The 14,436-nt window shown below is 41.8% G+C and overlaps 1 protein-coding gene across 1 annotated transcript in view; it reads right to left on the reverse strand.

Moving 5' to 3' along the window:
• Positions 1–14,436, reverse strand: part of LOC116983474 (plasma membrane calcium-transporting ATPase 2-like) — an 847,186-nt gene that overhangs the window by 327,663 nt on the left and 505,087 nt on the right. The window contains exon 4 of the mRNA XM_033037261.1: positions 13,400–13,921. Coding sequence (XP_032893152.1) covers positions 13,400–13,604 — 205 coding nt within the window. The 5' untranslated portion in view covers positions 13,605–13,921. The remainder of the gene's footprint in view (positions 1–13,399; positions 13,922–14,436) is intronic.

Here is a 14,436-nt window from a genome sequence, read left to right on the forward strand (position 1 = left end):
GGTGGAACAAAGGGAAAGATATAGAGTGGATACAAAGCTCCCAGTACTGTAGCGCTATGCTGAGTGGCGTTTACGAGGCTTTGAGACAGACACAGGGAGATGCAGGAGATGGAGGGATATATGGAAGGAACCAGTATTGTTTGAATTTGGCATCATGTTCAACACAGACATTATGGACTGAACAGTCTGTTCTTGTGCAATACTGTGTTCTAGGTTTTGTGTGCACTCTTAACTTTTCAATCAAAATCTATGATCCCATTCAAGGGAATGACGTACATATCCATAACTCAAGGCCAACATAAAGCCCAGGAACCAGATACTAAGGGATGACAAAATCCGTGTGCGTACGTGGTGCCGACGAACGAGAGGCCGAAGCAAATAAGTTGAAGCCAAAGAACCGAATGGAAACGAGGCTGAAACGCCAATAAACCGAAAGAGTCCGAAGACGAAACGGCAACTAACCGAAAGGATGGGACTACTAAATGCAAACTAACGGAAGGGGCGGGACGCCTAAAAGCCAACGAACCGAAAAACTGCGTCGCCTAAAAGCAAGCTCAACGAATGGCCGCTCTGTCAAAACACCACCTACCCGAAAGGCGGCGGCGCCTACAGGCCAAAGGACCGACTGCCGCTCAACAGAAAAGTCCAATAACGGACATGACGTTGCCGGGGGGTGGGACTTGTCAGCGATTGGTCCAGACCCCCACGTCCATCACATCACTGTGAAGGCATGAACATTGTCCCAAACCTCCGCTCCACCCGACCCGCAGCCCGCGGAGGGTGGCCGTGGGAGAGTGGGGGCTGTCCCGAGGGATGTGCACCTTCGGCCGCTTTCAACTTGGTGCTTGGGTTCAGATTGTCCAGTCACCTATGGCTTGTGTGGGAAAATGAACCCCACGCTCCCGTCTCCCCCTTCTCTCTCTCCCCTCTTCTCTCTCTCCCCTTCTCTCCTCCTCTCTCTCCCCTCTTCTCTCTCCTCCCCTCTCTCTCCTCCTCTCTCTCTCCTCCTCTCCCCCCTCTTCCCCCTCTCCCCTCTCCTCTCTCCCCTCTCTCTCTCTCTTCCTCTCCCCCTCTCTCTCTCTCTCTCTCTCTCCTCCTCTCTCTCCCCTCCTCTCTCTCATCTCTCCTCTCTCTTCCACTCCTCTCTCTTCCCCTCCTCTCTCCCTCCCTTCTCTCTCTCCCCTTCTCTCCCCTCTCTCTCCCTTCTCTCTCTCCCCCCTTCTCTCTTCCGTTTCCACCCACAGTCACTGACCACGAAGCACCGCCATCAGACCCCAATCTCCACACCAGGGTGATTCTCCCCCCCCCCCCCCCCTCCCCTCACCCCCGACCCGGGGACAGACGGTTTATTTATTACCGTCTCGGTGTTTGCGGAACGCTCTCACACACAAAGCAGGCAGCATCTCTGGAGAGAAGGAATGGGTGACGTTTCGTGCTGAGACCATTCTTCAGAGTGCGTCTGAAAGGTCTCGACCCGAAACGCCACCCATTCTTTCTCTCCAGAGATGCTGCCTGTTCAGCTGAATTACTCCAGCATTTTGTGTCTATCTTTATGTAAGAACGATTTATACATGCAATACATGATATACACCAGTTAATTAACCATGTATAAATGTATATCATGTATTACATGTATAAATCGTTCTTACATTCGGGAACATGGTTAATTAACTGGTGGCATTATTTCCCTGTCCTAACAGCCTTTGTTTTAGCTGGTGATTACATTCATTCCATCCCTCCCTCGCAAAGATGTGGGATTTCAATTTGAGCGCACTTGTTTGAATAGATGCAAGCGGCATGTACAGCGTCTCTTCTGGGCACGCAATACACAAAGCCGATGAAATGAGACGACTGTCACACCAAAGATAGACACAAATTTCTTGAATAAGAAATACTGGAATACAAATAAAATTGCAGCTTCTGCAATATGAAGCTAAACATAAAATGATAGAACTCGATCAGTCAACCTGTTTGCATAAAACTCACAAGTCCATGTTCATAAGTGATAGGAGAAGAATTAGGCCATTCAGCCCATCAAGTCTACTCTGTCATTCAATCCTGGCTGATCTAACTTCCTTCTGAACCTCTCTCTCTCCTGCCTTCTCCCCGTAACGCCTGACACCCGTACTAATCAAGAATCTATCTACTTCTGCCTTGAAAATATCCATCGACTTGGCCACCAATCAACGTTTCAGGTCAGCAATCCTTCATGAATTTCTTTCCACAGATGCTGTTTGACCAGCTGAATTCTTCCAGCATTTCAACTTTTGTTTCAGAAGCATCGAAAGAGCTGTATTGCAGTTGGGCAAACCAGTGTGTGTAAAGATGTTCCTCACTTTGAGATAAAGTTTGGGACACCCTTAATCAAAAATATCAGGACCAGTTGGTATAGCCACTGGAAAATTGTGTGGAGAAGCCCTGTACTCAATATGCAAGGAAGTCCATACAATTTGCCAAGATTGATTCTTGATAGATTTGCCAAGTAGATTCCTGGTAAGGAAGGATAGATGAAGCAGACTGAACCTGCACTGCCTTGGATTTAAGGTGGCTGGTGATCTCAGTGAAATATTCAATATGTAGCTGGGCTTGAAAGGATAAATGTGGAGTTTGTTTTCTCTGGCTGGAAACACTGGAACAAGAGTTCACAATCTCATAACAAAGCGTTAGTCATTCAGAAAAGAGACAAGAAGGGATTTCTTCAGAATTCTTCAGATTTCTTCAGAATTCTATATCTCCAGCGGGACTGGAGAAGCTCAGTCATTGAGAATAATCAAGACAGATTGGTAGAATGTCATATAATTAAGGGCATTAATACGGGAATGATGCTGGAAAATGACACGGAGATAGAAAATCAGTCAGGACCTTATGGAAAGGCATAGTCTTACTTCTATTTCTCATGTTCTTAAGTTCAGAGTCAGAAATGAAGCTAGTAATTAGATGACATTCATTAATAAGGCAGGAGGCAATGTTTGGCATGGAACACCTTTTTCCAATGGGGAGGGTTCAGGGAGGTAAGATGTTAACTTGTTTTTGATGCGAGTTGTGACTACAAAATCAACGTTAAGAATTACTTCATGTGTTTCTTATATTCCTCCCGTCACGGATATGGGGCTGGATTTCCCTCTGAAATCATGGCTGAAGTAGATTAGACCAGTGCTTCTTAAACTGGTGAATGGTTCACCCAAGGGCGAATGAAATTATTTTAGGTTGAATAAAACTAGAGGGGTGAATGAAGGGTGAATGGTTTAATTTATTCAGATATTATATACATTTTTCTATAGTAAATTTGGGAAATATCCTGCTACTTTGAAATTAGAAAACCATAGGTGGAGAGAAAAAACATATCAAATGTCTATACTTAAAAAATCTATACTTAAAAAAGGCATTGCCATTAATGTGGTTAGTAAACTCTTATTGGTTTTAATGGCAGTGGAGCTGCAAATTTGATATGTTTTTTCTCTCCACCTATGGTTTTCTAATTTCAAAGTAGCAGGATATTTCCCAAATTTACTCTAATATAACCTTTTAGGGAAGACCAGATGAGCTAGTGGGATCATTCATTTTATAAATTGCAACACTGGAGGATCGTCGTAGCCAACTGTTGAACTGTATCGTTACTCTGTGTAGCAATTTAGCTACCAAAGTTGATATTTGGTGGTATTGTGAGCTTTTGTCAGGGAGAGTTATGGGGCTGTCCCACTTGGCGATATTTCAGCGGACTGTCAGCGACTGTCGAGTGGAACACACAAACACATCGCAAAGGCAGGGGCCAGGGCAAGCGGGGGAACGCTGTCTGAAATTCACACAGTACAAAGTCAAGGTGATACAGACACATACCGCGATGAACAGGAAGGTTGGCACTGTAATTAAGACGGCTAGCACAGTGTACGGTAAGCCCTTTAAAAGAGGGGAGAAGAAGGGAGAATATGGGAGAAGGGGGGAGAAAGCTTTTAAGAAGCCAGATAACTTTTAATAAGCCAGAGATACACAGCTGTGAAGTTCGGCAGACTTTTAACATTACCGGTCGGTTATCCTTGGTTCTGAAAACTCCTGCTTACGTTTTTTTCCCCAATGAGCCAATGAAAATGACCAGTCAGCAAAGGCGATTAACCAAAACTCCCTACGACTACCTCGACTACCAATAACTACATGGCGATCCCACTACAACTGCACCTACGACTACAGGATTATCGATTTCTTTCATGGCGACCAATTTTTGGTCGCAGAAAATTTCTCAACATGTTGAAAAATTTGCGGCGACCATACTGAGGCCACGACTAGTTCCCGGAATGCAGAACTCCTCGCGACCATGAAGGAGACTCACCAGAGACCACCAGCGAACCTGTGGCAACCATGTGGCGAGCGCAGTCTCCTGCACTCGCCTAAAAAGTCATCTAAGTGGGACAGGCCCATAATAGAAATTTATATTAGTTGGATACTAATATATTAAATCACATACTCCTTGGTTTTTTGAGCTAGTTTTCCAAGAAAAAAACTGCAGTAATCAAAGCCCGATAGGGTAGGATGGGGCTGAAGCCTAGTGTTTAGACGTTGGAATGGGTTTTTTTTATCGTTCCAATAGAATGATTTTCCAACTCACGTGGTAATTAAACTAATTTTTTCACTCCTAGTTTTCTTTACATATTTTTGGGATGTTCAAAATGTTGAATTAAATAAACACTTAAGAAATTAGTTAATTTATGTTTTTTGCTTATGTAACAAAATTAATTATATATAGAATTATACACTAGGGAGAATAAGATGAAAATTACCAAAAACCGTAAGAAAGTTTAGTCGAGGGTGAATGAAATTTTGTGATAAAGACTCAAGGGTGAATGACACTGAAATAGTTTAAGAAGCGCTGGATTAGACCACAATGGAGAATAAAGTTTGGTTGATGTGTATCCTGATCTGTTTGAAGAGGTTTTACTCTTGTTCAGTGACTTCAATTAACTTTTCAAACACACCAGTTTGTGAATTAACTTTGTGGCATGCAGTGTTAAATTAGCTTGCTGTCAGAGACTTGGAGAAGTGCACAAACAAGAAAATGCTACATTCTGGGATCCAATTAATCAAATGGAGAATTGTCATTTTAACCATCCCTCGGGCCACACTTTCGTTCCAATGGAGTCTATAATCAAAAAGGATGGGGAATTTGTTCATGGAAAAGGCAAATTAATCCAAGTGAATGTTTACTTCAGACTGGGAATTGTAACAAAAGACTATAGAAAGATGAAAAGTTACAAATTGCACAATTTAAAAATAAATGAAAAAGAAATAGCTTGATCGCTAACAGAGCAGTGATCACTAATACCTTTAGTCTTTCAGTTTCTTTTCAGACATTTTGTTACTTATTCTCCAGGAAAAGTTATACACTTTGCTTCTCTATAGCTCCACTAAATCTGACTATATTTATGGCAGACCTGAGACGTGCACAAAGCATAAATAATCAACGAAAATTGATTTATTAGGATGTATTGGTAAATTATGCTAAGGCGGACTGAGTTACGGAAATAAATTGTGTGGATGTAATGAAATGATGTCTTTAACTCAAGATATGTATAAACAGTTTAATATTTGTCCCAGTTTCTCGTTAATCTGTATACGTCATGTAAATAAACTTTTCATTGAAGTCAGGAGATGGATAAGTACCCAAACAAAAAAAGCTATTTCAATGTCTAATTATTAAATTTTGGGCTAATGCTTTTTAAACCACATAATACTTGTTATGTGGTGCTCAGTGATATGATGGCTATCCCCATGAATGAGCCTCATTCATTATTCCATTGACATATTAGCTGAAATATATTGTAATTCCAACATTCAAACCAAATCTACAATTCATTAAAATAAAATGTTCTGACCTGCTAAAATGAGCTAAATTAAATTTCATTTTAAGTTGTCTTTTTATTTCCACTGCTATTTCTCCACGTTCTTCTCTTCAAATTGAAGCGTGGTGCTTTAAAATGGTGCATTTCAAAGGTTCTCACATCGTCCAAATGTGTGTTGGAATCAATTAATTACTTTTGAAATGCAGTCTGTAGGAAATGCAACACCAACTTTGCTCACAGGACACACACAATCAGTGATGTGACAATGATGCAATGGTTTGTTATTGTGACTGTTATTGGTTGCAGGCTAAATATTGATCAGGACAACGAAAATAACTCCACACTCCTTCAGTGTGGACCAGAGGATCATTTATGTCTATCTAGAATGGCCCACTGGCCTCTCAGTTTAAATCGCAGCTGTAAAACTGCACCACTGATATTGTACAATGCTTCCAACTGAGACAAATAAACATGTATCTACTATCAATATTATAATTACAATGGTGCCAAATGTATTTTCAATATTCTTCCGAATCAAACCAGCTCCAAACTGAAGACAAACAAATATACCTTCACTAAATTAGAATGTATAGTTTATTATGTCCTGTTTGACTTTTTTTCCCCTCTGCATTCTTCCTCGAGATGTTTCTCTCCATTACTGTTCACCTAATCAGTGTGTAGGAAGGAACTGCAGATGCTGGTTTACACCGAAGATAAACACAATATCCTGGAGTAACTTAGTGGTACAGGCAGCATCTCTGGATAGAAGGAATGGGTGACATTTCGGGTCGAGACCCTTCTTCAGACCGAAGAAGGGTCTCGGCCAGAAAAGCTACCTATTCCATGTCGATTGTCACCACTGCGTAACTCCACTTAATCGGTAACCTGATGTAGAAAGAAAACTGGAAACCTCTCTACCCTTAGACTGAAAGGGTTAAGTAACACATTTCTTGACATCCTCAGAATGGTTCAGAGACCATCCTAGCTTAACAGCTGGGATGAAGCAATTAGCCCATATTGCATCAGTTTGTGGCAGACTGAATGCTGTCACCAACCAGTTCATCCAATTGTAATTTACATCTTCAATGTCCAGAACATTTTGTTAAACTTTATAGCCTGCAGTGCACTAATGTCACCAACTGTTCAGTGCATTTGCAGCTGCCCAGAATTTATTTTAATGAACACACTGGAATGTGGAGTGATTATTCTTCCAAATTCGGTGTTGCTGCATTGAGAAGATTGGGGGACTGTGAAGATGGTGGAAAACAACAGCAATCATAAAGCAAGCGTCTGGAGAGACTAGAAATTGGAATAAAACGAGAAAAGGCTGGAAATACTCGGCAGTGGAGAGAGGAGCAGAGGTACATTTTGTATGGCAACCTGTCATCAGGAACAGCCTGTCTTCCACATGATTCTAGAACCTATTAAACTAGGCCAAGTCTACGCCATGAACCACAAGTTAATTGTGCTAATCTAATGTAAAATTAATATGCAGTTTTAATGTAAAATCTGCAATAGGATTTGCAATCTGAAGGAATGAAACAACACTTGTAAAAATTCATTAAAATATCACACTGCAAGAACATTACTTGCATTGTGAGAGACATGCCCAAAACCTTTCTGCCATTCGCCGTCTCTCCGGCATGTCAATAACCATATAACATATAACCATATAACAATTACAGCACGGAAACAGGCCATCTCGACCCTTCTAGTCCGTGCCGAACACATAATCTCCCCTAGTCCCATATACCTGCGCTCAGACCATAACCCTCCATTCCTTTCCCATCCATATAACTATCCAATTTATTTTTAAATGATAAAAACGAACCTGCCTCCACCACCTTCACTGGAAGCTCATTCCACACAGCTACCACTCTCTGAGTAAAGAAGTTCCCCCTCATGTTACCCCTAAACTTCAGTCCCTTAATTCTCAAGTCATGTCCCCTTGTTTGAATCTTTCCTACTCTCAGTGGGAAAAGCTTTTCCACGTCAACTCTGTCTATCCCTCTCATCATTTTAAAAACCTCTATCGTCCCCCCTTAACCTTCTGCGCTCCAAAGAATAAAGCCCTAACTTGTTCAACCTTTCTCTGTAATATTGCAATAAGTTTATATTTTTTCCACATTTTATTGGGCAAGTTACCATGACAAGAAAAAATACTGTAACAGTAAGGCACATCAGAAGGCAACTTCCTGACAATTTTTACTCCAATACTGGGCAGGGCTCATGGGTTAAGCAACATATAATCCATTCTACTGGCCCAAATTTTAAAGTAGTGTACATTCCTTCTCTAAAACATTAAAGTGACAAATTATCGACTTTAGTTATCCCCTGCTTAGTTTCGGGATGCAGCATGGAAAAAAGCCCTTTGGTCCAGGCCGACCATCGATCATCCGTTAATCCATATTATCCCAATTTCTCATCTATTCCTTACACACTTGGGGCAATTTACAGAAGCCAATTAACCTACAAACCTGCATGTCTTCGGGATGTGGGAGGAAACTGGAACACCCGAAGTAAACCCTTGCGGTCACAAGGAGAAAGAGCAAATTCCACTCAGACAGCATCCAAGGTCAGGATCAAACCCGGGTCTCTGGCGCTGTGAGTCTGCACCTCTACCCACTGCTTCCCAATGCCACCCTATGTTTTGCACTTTGAAAGACAGCAAAAAGTAAATTAAAATTCGAAAGAATAATTGGTATGCAACGGTTTAGTAGATAATTGCAGGAAGATATTAAACTACATGGATTAGCCAGTATTGAGGGTGGAAAAAGAGGTAATCAAGGGATGAATATTATAATTAATTTCATGGCTTCAACACTATCGGAGGAATATGGAAAGGAAGGGAAAGAACAGGTTCTGAGAAAGGATCAACAAACCAAAGTGTTATGCCCCTGTCCCACTTAGGAAACCTGAACGGAAACCTCTGGAGACTTTGCGCCCCACCCAAGGTTTCCGTGCGGTTCCCGGAGGTTGCAGGTGGTTGCCGGAGGTTGCAGGTAGTGGAAGCAGGTAGGAAGACTGACAAAAAACCTCTGGGAACCTCCGGGAACCGCACGGAAACCTTGGGTGGGGCGCAAAGTCTCCAGAGGTTTCCGTTCAGGTTTCCTAAGTGGGACAGGGGCATTAAACTGCACTTTTCGCTATATAGTTGCTGCCTGACCTCCTGAGTGTTTCCAGCATTTTCTGCTTTTATTTCAGATTTCAAGCATCTGCAACTGTTTGATTTTTCCTTTATTTTTAATCTACCAGACAACAAAATGGAGGGTATCTTCCGTGTGCAAGTAGAACTTCACCTCTACAAGTAACACTTCGACCCCAATCACATCTGCAACAGATAGGCTATCAAGGTTACATTCTGCAGTCTCTTGTATCTCCTCTTCTATAGGTTTGTCTTTGTCTTGGTTCCTACCACCTGTGATGTCTAGGAACTACATCTATCAGGGTTCAACTGACTCAGAGAGTCATAGTGAGACAGTGTGGAAACAGGCTCTTCGGCCCAAATTGCCCACACCGGCCAACATGTCCCAGCTACACTGGTCCCACCAGCGTGCATTTGGTCCATATCCCTCCTAACCTGTCCTATCCATGTACCTAGACACAAAATGCTGGAGTAACTTAGCGGGACAGGCAGCATCTCTGGATAGAAGGAATGGGTGACGTTTCAGGTCGAGACCCTTCTTCAGATTTCTATCCATGTACCTGTCTGTTTCTTAAACAATGGGATAGTCTCAGCCTTAACTACCTCCTCCGCAGATAGTTCCATAAACGCACCACCCTTTGTGCGAGAAAGTTACCGCCCAGATTCCTATTAAATCTTTTCCCCTTCACCTTAAGCCTATGTCTGAGGAAAGACATTCTTGCCATAGAGGGAGTACAGAGATGGTTCACCAGACTGATTCATGGGATGTCAGGACTTTCATATGAAGAAAGACTGGATAGACTCGGCTTGTACTCGCGAGAATTTAGAAGATTGAGGGGGATCTTATAGAAACTTACCAAATTCTTAAGGGGTTGGACAGGCTAGATGCAGGAAGATTGTTCCCGATGTTGGGGAAGTCCAGAACAAGACGCCACAGTTTAAGGATAAGGGGGAAATCTTTTAGGACCGAGATGAGAAAAACATTTTTCACACAGAGAGTGGTGAATCTGTGGAATTCTCTGCCACAGAAGGTAGTTGAGGCCAGTTCATTGGCTATATTTAAGAGGGAGTTAGATGTGGCCCTTGTGGCTAAAGGGATCAGGGGGTATGGAGAGAAGGCAGGTACAGGATACTGAGTTGGATGATCAGCCATGATCATATTGAATGGCTGTGCAGGCTCAAAGGGCTGAATGGCCTACTCCTGCACCTATTTTCTATGTTTCTATGTTTCTATGTCCCAGAATGGTGGGACCACTGCATCAGTCTCAGTATTGAGCCCTTCCCTTACGATGCTTTGAGTTCTGGAATTAGGAGTCAAAGCAGAGCACTCTCAGATCCACTCCATGACTGTTATGTCACAGCATCTGTCCTCTCTATGAAGCAGAATGTTCCAGAAACTGTGTTGGGAGTCTGCCACGTTGCAAGCAAAAAACACCAAATGCTGGAAAACTGAAAAAAAAACCCTGAAAATGCTGGTCAGGCAGCATCTGTGGAGAGAGGAACCAAATTAATGTTCTGATGAAAGATCTTTTGCCGAAGATCGTGATTATGTTTCTCGTCTCCACAGATCTTTCCAAATTTGATAAGAATCTCGAACATTTCCTGACAACCATGTCATCATTTTTTTCCTTCCATTTATCTGTGGGACAGTTCTGCTAATAGAGGCATCAATACCCATGGAGAGGACTTTGCAAGATGGACTTGGCTGGAATAATTTCATGATGTCTGAATTCAGTGCCTTGGTCTGTAACACCAGCTCTATCTGATTTTATTCCTGTTCTGGTTGAACATATTAGTGTTGGAAACAACAGAATGTTTCAGAGGCAACCACATTGCTACGAGCCTTCAGTGGCATGACAGCCACACTGGGTAAAAGCAGCTAAAAGACACCAATGTGCCAGATGGGTTTTTAATGACAATCTAATAGCTTCATGGTGACCATTACCAAGACTAATTAATTGAATTTACATTCCCCAGCTGCCATTGTGGGATTTGAACTTGTGTCCCTAAACTGTTAGTCCAGACTTCTGGATCACTAGTCTTGTAACTTAACCATTCCAACACCAGTCACATCCTGGGTACCTTGTTTTCATGGTGACCTCTGCTGTAAAGACCATGTATGAGTGTAAATTGTCGAAAATCAGCAACAAACCCAAACTTGTGGTGAATCAATGAATAGATCAGCTGAAGTACACTGGCAATACTTGATTCAAGAGCTGCACTTGCCACTCTTTGGTCATTTGAAGCAAAGGCTTTCAAAGAGAAAGGGAACACTACTTGCGGAGATAATTACTCGTGTTTACCCATAAGTTGTAGAGAACCCAAGAGCTGATGTAGTTATCTCACTAAACTTTTAAAACTTTTACTTTTAAAAGTGCAACATTCAGCATGCACATCGCATGGTAAAAGTTAACAAAAATAGTCCAAGGATAAATAAATACATTCATTTAGCTGTTTAAAATTCAACAATTCTCCTGGGCACTTGAAGATATGAGCTTGAGAAACGATTACGTGGCTACAATCCCGGGCAGAATGGGTAACTAAGGGTCGCAACATAGGGAAGGCAGAGAGGAGGTTTTAGAAACATAGAAAATAGGTGCAGGAGGAGGCCATTGGGCCCTTCGAGCCAGCTCCGCCATTCATTGTAATCATGGCTGTTCGTCCCCAATCAATAACCCGTGCCTGCCTTCTGCCCATATTCCTTGATTCCACTAGCCCCTAGAGCTCTATCTAACTCTCTCTTAAATCCATCCAGTGATTTGGCCTCCACTGCCCTCTGTGGCAGGGAATTCCACAAATTCACAAATCTCTGGGTGAAAAAGTTTTTTCTCATCTCGGTCTTAAATGGCCTCCCCTTTATTCTAAGACTGTGGCCCCTGGTTCTGGACTCGCCCAACATTGGGAACATTTTTCCTGCATCTAGCTTGTCTAGTCCTTTTATAATTTTATATATAGAAACATAGACAATAGGTACAGGAGGAGACTGGAAGAAATTCTAGAGGATGGGGCAAAGACAATTAAGTTACGGTTGACAACAGTGAAGCAAGGGGGCAGGAGCATAAATTACGTTGAATGTGATGGAAATAGATAGTTGTGGAGTTCAAAAGAGAGGAAAAAAGTAAAAAAAGATATTTTCAAGTGATGAAATTGCTGAATTTGTTCTTTTCACTTGAAGGGAATGTAACTCAAAGAGGACACATATTATGATAAAACAGAAGCAGTAAGATGGCACAAAGCAAGCTCATATCTTCAAGTGCCCAGGATAGCTTTATGTAGGCTGGAAGATTAAGGTTATTTAGCAGAACCTAAGTGCAATCAAAAATTACAGCAGGTACTGGGAATCTGAAAAGAGAAACAAATGGGGGAGATATTTACCAGGTCAGGCAGCATCTATGGAGAAATAACTAAATCAGGTTGATGACCCTACAGCAGAGGGGTTCATTGAGTGAGATCAAATCTTTTTTTCAATTCTAACTACCTCCAACATAAATAAGCTCTGTACATTCTCAGCAACTTGCAGGATTGTTTTCTCTGGAGCAGTGGAGGCTGAGGGACAACTCAATATACAAGTATGAGAGCCACAGAAAAAATAGGTAGTTAGAGCTTCACCCCTCCCAGGGTAGAAATATCAAATACTGGAGGGCATTGGTTTTAGGTGAGACAGGGAAATTTCAAAAGGAGGTTTACAACGCAAGTTCTTTTTTACTCAATGAGCAGGAGGAGCCTGGAATTCACTGCCAGGGAAGGTGGTAGAAGCCGAGATGATAGCAACAGGTAGGAGACATTTAGACAGGCACATGAACAGGCAGGTAATAGAGAGATAAGGGCCATGTGCAGGCAGATGGGGATTAGTTTTATTTGGTAGCATGGAGGTCCAAAGGCTAAACCTCTCTATATAGATCGGGTCATTTATAACTTGGGATTGCATTTAGCATTTGGGCTTCATTAAAGGCAAATTATCAAGCAGATCAAAACTACACTTGGCTCTGCCATAGGCTTGCTCCATTTTATAACATAAATATTATTGAAGTAGTAACAATAATGTCTGAATTTACACAAGGAGCCATTTAGAAATCATGCAAATAATGAAAGGATACAATTTTGATGGAAAAAAAAAATGTTTTGATGTTATCAGTGCATTATCATATCTATAATTCACAATACCATATATCACAGCCAAATTTAACCTCGGCCAAAGAGGGACAACATTTCTGTGTCAGATTGACCAAATCCCATAAAGGAATTAGCTGATACAATGAACTATTGTTCCAAAGGTTAATGTGACATTCTGCAGACACAAATCACTGAGCACACTTAAATAATCCATTCACCATGCATTAACATCTGAGATAATGGATATTTTCATTATATATTTCCCTTTCAACGCTAGCATGTGTACATAATCATTAGATAATGATCTTACCTTCTGTGGGTGAAGTTTTCAAACGTCTACAGAATCCATTCATATCACCATAGGTATCTTGTATCTTTTGTACGCCCTCTGGTCCACGTAGCTCCATAAGAGAGCGAAGTTCATTGAGGGAACACCCAAATTCACCTGCATGGTTGGATTCGCTTCTTTGGTTCTTTGGATAGAAATCCACTGCACTGTTCGTCATGTCACCCATTGTGCACACAGTATTGCTTGCAGCTTTATAAAAATAGTTGTGGCAGATATATCGGTGCTAATACTTCTGAATGAAACCGAGCTTTGGTTCAGTCAGGGCAAACAAAATATCCAGTGTTTTTATTTTCGTTTTGCACTGTAGATTTCTGGTGTAGATTAGCCGCACTGTATTCGTATCAAGGACAAGAATCAGAAACCAATTAATAGTCAAATAGATTGCTGCAGGCAAGGTTGAAGACCAGCTCCACTCCATGTAGAGTTTCCCATCGTGGTCGGCCCAAGTTACAGGATTCTACATGGCCAGTTGGTTGAATAAACCTTTAGGAAGAAGAAATGCAGAAGAAAGCATTAGTCAACATTCTGCAACACAAACCCAACAGCATTATAAGGTAGACACAAAATGCTGGAGCAACATTAGAAGGCTACATATCAATTCTGTGATGAGCTAAAAGCGCTGCAGTAAAATGCAGTGTGTTGCTTGTGCAGCCCCGACAGACTAGGACACTGATGTCTGTCACAAGCACAGAGCTTTCCTGCAGCGGCATTCTTCACTTTGATCAGTGCCGAGTGCACCAGCCAAATTAGAGGGCTCATGAATATTAAACAGCAAGCCTTCATGCCGAGATCTCAGATGCATCTCTAGTGTGTGCTGTTTGCTCAAGTGATATTGTAAATCTTTACAGGGGGAAGAAAAAGTAAAAGATAGTCTTCTGAAGAATCAAAACTGATCCAACACTGTTGCCCACGTCCTGATCTATCACAAGGTCTTTCAGGAACAAAATAAATAAACACTTTTTTTTTCACAAAATAGCTGCCCATTTTGGATGCATGAA

Source organism: Amblyraja radiata, chromosome 18 (genome assembly GCF_010909765.2).
Source record: "Amblyraja radiata isolate CabotCenter1 chromosome 18, sAmbRad1.1.pri, whole genome shotgun sequence".
NCBI classification, from domain to species: domain Eukaryota; kingdom Metazoa; phylum Chordata; class Chondrichthyes; order Rajiformes; family Rajidae; genus Amblyraja; species Amblyraja radiata.